The following is an 8,233-nucleotide window of genomic DNA, read 5'->3' as shown; positions in this document are numbered from 1 at the left end:
AAACATTTTTGTCGGGCACATTACACTTTTTTCACAAATCAGTAGTCAGAAGGTATTTAGAAGGCATATACTATGCCTATGATAGAAGATTTTGCTCAACAGAAATCCCGAAAGAACCCGTTATCGAAATCGTAACCAAAAAACCAGCAGCATTCTAATATCATTAATGACATCTTATATCATCCTGTATTTGATTACGTATAATAAATGGTCATACTCAGTAAAAAATGTTATTATAATTAGTTCCTCAAATTCTTGTGTGCCCAAGGGCCCCATCCTAGTTTAAGACGTCCCTGTCCATTTGTATGTACGTGTGACATATATCTTGAAAGGTGGACAATTTTGCAATACTTGACGTCATAGACAGTAAGATTGGGAATATTTACTAATGCCAACCCAGACCCTACAGGAAGTCAATCAGACCCTCCAGTGATCTTAGAATCCTAAAGTATTTTACCCGCTAGCTTACAAATCTATTACACTTCAGTATGATACCGTTGCCCTCTGAGAAAACGCTTGTATCCACTCTCCATGATACTGGTGGTACGATGATTTGTTAGTCCGCACGGGTAGGTACCACCTTACTTATTTCTGCCGTGAAGCAGTAATGCGTTTTAGTTTGAAGGGTGGAACAGCCATTGCACTGTAAAAACTAAGATGTCTCGAAGTGGGTGATGGCATTTACGTTGTAGATGTCTATGAGCTTCGGTAACCACTTAACACCGGGTAGGCCGTTAGCTCGTCAAAAAAAACTTTGTATCCATCCGTGAAGACATTTAGTTGGTTTGGTATTAGGTTCAAATTTGTCTCCTCAAGCAATAATTCTACTAATACTTTTCTAATTAATTTCTCATGTGCCCTCTCTCAGTAGTACATTTATTCGTTAAGGGATTTTAGTTATAAAATTTCATCGTAAGATTTAAGTAATAGATCAATAACTATCCAAAATTATTCTAATTTTTATTTATTGCATAGTTGGGTGGACGAGCTCACAGCACACCTGGTGTTACCTGGTTACTGGAGTCCATAGATATCTACGACGTAAATGTGCCACCCACCTTGAGATATAAGTTCTAAGGTTTCAAGTATAGGGGTGCCCCCACCCTTCAAATCGAAACGCATTACTGCTTCACGGCAAAAATAGGCAGGGCGATGGTACCTACCCATACGGACTCTCAAGAGGTCCTACCACCAGTAATCATAATAAGACCTGAAGGTGATTGATTATTCGAAATGTAATGAAAATTAATAGAAAGTAGTAAAAATAGAAGTTGAAAACAGAAAGAACTCAGAACTCAAACGACCTGAGAAACATTGCTAATTCTACACTGTTTCACTGTTTCTGCTCAGCTCACCATAACATAACCTAGTACGGTTATGTATCAAGAGGCTTTCTATTTTGCTATGAAGTTTTTTATTTATTTAAAAAGTGGAACAGTCGTTACACAAAAGAATGGAAACATCGACCTGGTGTTCCAACGCCGGCAGTGACGGCCATTTGACTTATAAAGCTGAAAACTGGAAATTGATATAGCATTTTATAGCTTCGTTGACTTGTTGAACAATTTTAGTCAAATTACGTAAATGTTGTAGTAGTAGCAGCAAATTACCGATATGAGTGATTTGAAGAAATGCGTCTTATTGCAATACATGCGTATTGTTCGAATGTAAAGATATCTAGTAAGGGAGGCCCACTTAACGGTGATCATTTGTTTAATTAATTATAAATAAACAAAAGAAGAACAAACAATTTTTACATTCGAACAATAACGAACAAACGACGAACTAATAATTAAAAATTAAAAAATCCGAAAATAAAAAAAAGGGGGGCCAAATTTACAGAGCCTGTTTACTGTCGACGGTTTCATACTTCAGTGCTGTTCGAATATAATAAGTGTATAATCTATGGTGCTGGCTTCGGTCTTATTGAAACTTTTATTTCAGGAAGAAATTATTATAGAACTTGGCCTTAATGAAATTTTTATTTCAGGATATAATATAAATCGTATAAGACCTGGCTTTCGCTTTTTTGAAAATTTATTTCAGAAATTATATAGAACAGACAAGGCTTTATGAGCTTAGATCCCATTGCCTTTCTGATAAGGAAAAATTGTACCAAAAAAAAAATTAAGGTGCTGTTCGTTAGTTCGTTCACAGAGTGAAAATCTGTCATTACAAAATGAATGTTTAGTGACTAGATACCTTGGTATTGTTGGTAACTAAATACTTTTGTGATTTAGTTGCATGATTGCATGTAGAAATGGGAAATAAGTGATTTGTTTGACAGGGTAATTTAAACTAAATTACATTTCAACTTTACAATACAAATTACATTCCAATTCAACAATTATTTTTGTCACAGGTAAGCTGCGTTGAATCTAAAATAATATCAAGAAAGGACACGCCATGGCTACATCGAAGTCAACAAACACATACAATCGTCAGAATTGGGAAGACGCCGTGAGTATATTCTTGAAGCTTATCAATTATCATTATCTCATTGTGGTAGTAACCATGTTATATTTTTGCAGGATTTTCCAATATTGTGCCAAACATGTCTTGGAGATAACCCTTACATTAGAATGGTATGTATTGTGGTTTCCGTTAACATTATTTCGACAACTTTGATTGTTTTTATTCATTTAACTATTTTCAGACTAAAGAAAAATACGGCAAAGAATGTAAAATATGCTCAAGACCTTTCACAGTGTTTCGATGGTGTCCTGGAGCAAGAATGCGTTTCAAGAAAACGGAAATATGCCAGACCTGTTCGAAACTGAAAAATGTTTGTCAAACATGTTTATTGGATTTGGAATATGGTCTGCCAATCCAAGTGAGAGATGCTGCATTAAAAGTTCAGGATGACCTACCTCGAAACGAAGTAAACAAGGAATATTACATACAAAACTTGGAGAGTCAGCTGTCTAACTCTGATCCAACACAGCCAACCAATTCTCTAAAATCTAAAGGATCGTCCGATTTGTTGGTGCGGTTAGCTAGAACAGCTCCATATTATAAGAGGAATAGACCGCACGTGTGCTCGTTTTGGGTCAAAGGAGAATGTAGACGAGGGGAAGAATGTCCGTATCGTCACGAGAAGCCAACAGATCCTGATGATCCACTAGCTGATCAGAACATTAAAGACAGGTTAGTCACATAAGTTTTCTGTACATCTGCTTAGTGAAAATAAAAATAAACACATCTTTGTAAAGTGAAATTTTAGTAAATTGCATTACAAAAAATTTCTTTTGATTTAAGGTATTCATAGATTTTGATCAATTATTCATTTGAGTTCCAAAAATGAACCAAATCCTGACTAAAGATTACGAATGAATGAGGCTTATTTTATTGAAACTCCATTGTAATAATAGTATGTGAAATAACAGCAATATCATAGTTGTTATTGAATATCTCTTGATATTTTACAGTAAATGGCTGTTAGTGTTTCTAAAAAAAAAGTTGAAGGTTTCACAATTTTTTATTCACAGGTATTATGGTGTAAATGATCCAGTAGCTGAGAAGCTTATGCGTCGTGCTGCTGCAATGCCTGCTCTACCTCCACCTGAAGACAAAACTGTTACTACCTTGTATGTTGGTAATCTTCCTGATAATGTCACTGAGGACGAGCTTAGAGGCCACTTTTACCAATATGGTGAAATTAGGTAAGTTTGACAAGTTAACACAACAAATAACAATGCTCTGGAAACAAACAGTTCATAGAAATAAACTCATAATTGTGTCTGGTGATATACACTGCATATATCTTAATTACGTTTTAATAATCTAAATATTTTTCTATTTAAATTATGCAGCTAATGTAAAATATTCTCATATGTTCAGAGTTGACTAACTAATATTTAATTTAAGGATTATGTACCAAGTAAACCATAATACATCCTTAGTATTATGGTTTTTAAAATAAGACTGATATCTGATTGGTGGTTATCTTAAGTTGCTACAACCATTTTTCTCATCAGTTCACAGTAGTATTCCCTTGTATTTTTTTATTATCTATTAATGTAATTGAGATTTTGATCATCATCACAAGGCTGATGAAATTAATGGTGTGGTGTTGTCATTAGAAATGTGTGTATCATTAGAAAACAAATCACTATTCTAGACTTGTTAGATAAAATTAGCACTATGTTAGAAGTTATTGAATTTTCAGATGTTTGACTCTTGTACCTCGAGCCCAGTGTGCCTTTGTGCAATATACTTCAAGAAATGCTGCAGAACATGCTGCAGAAAAGACTTTCAATCGTCTTGTTATTTTTGGCAAGAGACTGACAATCAAATGGGGTAAATCGCAAGGTAATAAAACATTATTATAATAGCATTGTGCAACAGTTTCCAAGAGAGTACCTGGTATCCACAAAGTTTTGATAATTCATTTTAGAATACAGTTCATGAATGAGAAAGTATTTATGATGTTTTTGCAACTTATTTTCTGAAATAAGGTCTGTATTCCAACTAGTATAATTTGAGGACCTCAATCTGTAATATGATAATAAAATTTTACATTTCGTAATATTTATGTGTGTAATGTTGGTGTATATAACAGGACGACAAGGACTTACTGAGAAGAATGATGGTGTACCCATGTTGGAACCAGTACCTGGATTGCCTGGGACGTTGCCACCACCCCCTGCGTATTTACATCCATTCCCGCCACAAGTTAGTGTAAAAATGTTTTAAATTCTATGTAAAATATTTTACTTTTCTTCAAAGGATACTGAACAAAGCCTACTTTACTGGTGGTACTTAGCTTTACTGGTGGTAGGACCTCTTGTGAGTCCGCGCGGGTAGGTACCACCGCCCTGCCTATTTCTGCCGTGAAGCAGTAATGCGTTTCGGTCTGAAGGGTAGGGCAGCCATTGTAACTATACTGAGATCTTAGAACTTATATCTCAAGGTGGGTGGCGCATTTACGTTATAGATGTCTATGGACTCCAGTAACCACTTAACACCTGGTGGGCTGTGAGCTCGTTCACCCATCTAAGCAATAAAAATAAACAAAACTTAGAGACCTTATTTGTAATATTTTGTAAATTCTGTGTTCAGATGCCACCACCCCCGAACCGTCCGAACGATTTCTTCAATTTGCACCACTATGGCGGTCCGGGCTGGGGACCGTGGGGTCCGCCTGGCATGGCGCCGCCCCCGCCTCCGGCTCCGCTCCCGGCCCCGCTCCGCCTGCACTACCCAAGCCAGGACCCCGCGCGTCTCGGGGCCCACGCACACACCAACGCGCCGCAAATTTAGCAGTTGCTAATGGAATTCATAGTCATGAACTTTAAATTATGACGATGCTTGTTAAACGTGAATAAATCCAATAACTATGATTTGTGCATTGTTTGTTTGTGGTATTCTTTGTGTGGAATTTCTAAAATAAATTTAAGTAAGGTTCGATATAGAGTAGCCATTCCCAAAACGACCCAGTATCTTCAAGCTTAATACCTATAGAATAGTAAAATAAAGAATCAAAAAACGGAATTGAAGATGGTGGTGTGATCTAAGGGCCTATCCGCACAGCGATATTTCACCGCGAGGTTTTTATTCGCGCGTATTAAATTCCGTGATCGGAATTACACCTAGTATTATACGCACTACGAATAAAATATCGTACTATTTTCGTCAGTTTAATTCAGTTCTCGGCTGAGACGCACGTGTAAAATGGACAACCGAACAAAAAAATTAATTTATCTAATGCTAAGGCGGCGTAACAGACGTATCAAAAGATGTCATGAGCATTGGATTCACCCACTTACGGCATTGAGACCCATGAAAGGATTTTTCTACATAAAATATCAAGAGTTGCGAAAATACAGCAAAAAGCAATGATGTTATAGTAAAAAGAGGTAGATAAATTAAGTTACTTGTATTCGTAAAGCGGCGCCGTAAAACTGAGCTAATTAGCGCACTTAAGCTTAGTCTCGTGAAAGCATTGGTGACGTTGACTGTGTTTTTTGTTCCGCGAAATTTCTTTAAAATGTCGTCCTGTGTTAGGCGACACTGTAGAAACTACACAAGTAAGACTCCCAAAAGTCTAGGGATCACATATCATGCGTAAGTATTAATTTTGAATTGATTTGCTTTCATATTGTTTAGGAAATCAAAATATTTGCCTAAATTTATTAAAAAAGGCTCGAGTGCGACGGCATATACTCCGATCACCGAGTGTAAGAGAGATGTCTGTCAAGATTAAAAAGAGTAATGTAACAGACAGGACATTTCCATGATAGTGCCTACACATTAGCTCACAACAAGCCAGAAATGAATTAACAAATTTGACATTATTTTTAAAGGTTTCCGGCAAATGAATTAAGGTGTACCCATGGATAAATATTGTACGTAGACAAAGACATGAAGAGGATTGGCGGCCAAATAATAATAAAGTAAATGAAAATAAAAATAAAAATAAGTATTTGTCCTTTGCTGTTTTATTTCTTAAAAGAATAGTCAGGAGATCATTTTAGATATATCAATTCCGCTTGATAAACTGTAGGCATTAAACCATTTTATGTCCGTCCTGTGACATTTTAATTGTTAATCTATGAAGTAAGTCGTGACATCGCAACGCAACTGCGTAATATATATCCGTCTTGTTTACGCTCTTGCTAGTTAGCATGCTATCTTTTTCACACATTACAAGCTTGACAAGTTAACTCTGCTCTCGCGGTTATATAATATCATCAACTCGACAGTCGATTTAATTCGACCGCATAATATCGTATAGTTTAGTATGTTTATAAATTTAAATAGGTACATACGCCGCGGACAAGCTTGACATCGTATTAAGGTGAATGAAGTTAGCCCCTCAAAAAAAATTTTTTTTTTCCTATTTTATACTTATTTTCTATTAATTCGTTTGTTCATCATTTGTTCATGATTGTTCACTGTTAATAATTGTTTGTTCTGCATTTATTTATTTAAAAAAAATATTTAAATATATACCTACAAGTTAGCCCCTCTAATGCAATTTTTAATATTTTTTCATCCTTAATGACTCGTAAATATTCATTTTCGATTGTTCTTATATAAAACACGTTTGTTCTCTTTCGAAATTACTCTTTTTTTGTTTAATTTACTATTTTTATTAGTATAATAAATGTATGCAAAATATGTGTACTGCGCATGCGTCAACTATAATGCCTAAACTTTCTACGCGGTTTTAATCGTGAAAAAAAAACAAATATAAATCCTGAAGGAGCATTTAAATGGTATACAGTTTAATTAAAAAAATTAAAAAATAAATAAATGAAATAATGTGCATTGGCGTTAAGTTAGACCAAATACATTTTTTCCATCCTCCTACTTATCGTTATGAAGGTATAAAAAGATAGGGAGTTCACATAGGTAATATAAACAAAGTAAATATGTTCATTATTTATCTTTCAAGAGATAATATAGGTATACATTATAATAACTTTTTTACACAGTCGAAATTATATTCCTAACATTAGTAAAATAACATTTTAATACGATAGGTAAGAGGATGGAAAAAATGTATTTGGTCTATCTTAACGCCAATGCACATAATTTCATTTATTTATTTTTTAATTTTTTTAATTAAACTGTATACCAATTAATTGCTCCTTCAGGATTTATATTTGTTTTTTTTTTTTTCACGATTAAAACCGCGTAGAAAGATTAGGCATTATAGTTGACGCATGCGCAGTACACATATTTTGCATACGTTTATTCAACTAATAAAAATAGTAAATTAAACAAAAAACGAGTAATTTCGAAAGAGAACAAACGTGTTTTGTATAAGAACAATCGAAAATGAATATTTACGAGTCATTAAGGATGAAAAAATATTAAAAATTGCATTAGAGGGGCTAACTTGTAGGTATATATATATTTTTTTTTTTTAAATAAATAAATGCTGAACAAACAATTATTAACAGTGAACAATCATGAACAAATGATGAACAAACGAATTAATAGAAAATAAGTATAAAATAGGAAAAAAAAATTTTTTTGAGGGGCTAACTTCATTCACCTATCGTATTAGTACTAATATAACGTATCTACCTCTTTTTACTATAACATCATTGGCAAAAAGTTAGTTGCTTCACATCAATCCCATCATTTTGTTGCACGGCCGCCGATCGGGCGGGAGAAGAAGCGCGCGACATCTTTTCAATTGTGACGTTGCACGGCTGAGCGAAACGCGTGAATTTTATTCCACAGTGCGAACATAGCCATACTTACTTTATACGGTACAAAA

The 8,233-nt window shown here is 34.6% G+C and overlaps 1 protein-coding gene and 1 long non-coding RNA gene across 2 annotated transcripts; both read left to right on the top strand.

Annotated features, from left to right (window-relative positions):
• The first annotated feature begins 2,128 nt into the window (after positions 1 to 2,128).
• On the top strand, positions 2,129 to 5,342 carry LOC114241499 (pre-mRNA-splicing factor RBM22). Its single transcript, XM_028172343.2, has 8 exons — positions 2,129 to 2,288; positions 2,363 to 2,460; positions 2,532 to 2,585; positions 2,657 to 3,147; positions 3,489 to 3,662; positions 4,169 to 4,311; positions 4,562 to 4,674; positions 5,062 to 5,342. Exons 2-8 carry the CDS (start codon positions 2,407 to 2,409, stop codon positions 5,260 to 5,262), a joined length of 1,230 nt encoding a protein of 409 aa, XP_028028144.1. The 5' UTR covers positions 2,129 to 2,288; positions 2,363 to 2,406; the 3' UTR covers positions 5,263 to 5,342.
• Positions 5,343 to 5,937: 595 nt separating this feature from the next.
• LOC149500438 (uncharacterized) lies at positions 5,938 to 6,430 on the top strand. The gene is made up of 2 exons (XR_016324917.1): positions 5,938 to 6,066; positions 6,306 to 6,430. It is a non-coding gene; the product is annotated as an uncharacterized LOC149500438 (long non-coding RNA).
• Positions 6,431 to 8,233: the final 1,803 nt, after the last annotated feature.

Source organism: Bombyx mandarina, chromosome 21 (assembly GCF_030267445.1).
Source record: "Bombyx mandarina strain Sakado chromosome 21, ASM3026744v2".
Taxonomy (NCBI): Eukaryota; Metazoa; Arthropoda; class Insecta; order Lepidoptera; family Bombycidae; genus Bombyx; species Bombyx mandarina.
This window is presented reverse-complemented; position numbering and strand designations above follow the sequence as displayed.

Coding starts and splice junctions, on each gene's coding strand:
- LOC114241499 (XM_028172343.2), top strand. CDS start 2,407: ATGGCTACATCGAAGTCAACAAACACATACAATCGTCAGAATTGGGAA. Junction 2,461..2,531: donor GTCAGAATTGGGAAGACGCC/GTGAGTATATTC, acceptor ATATTTTTGCAG/GATTTTCCAATATTGTGCCA. Junction 2,586..2,656: donor ATAACCCTTACATTAGAATG/GTATGTATTGTG, acceptor AACTATTTTCAG/ACTAAAGAAAAATACGGCAA.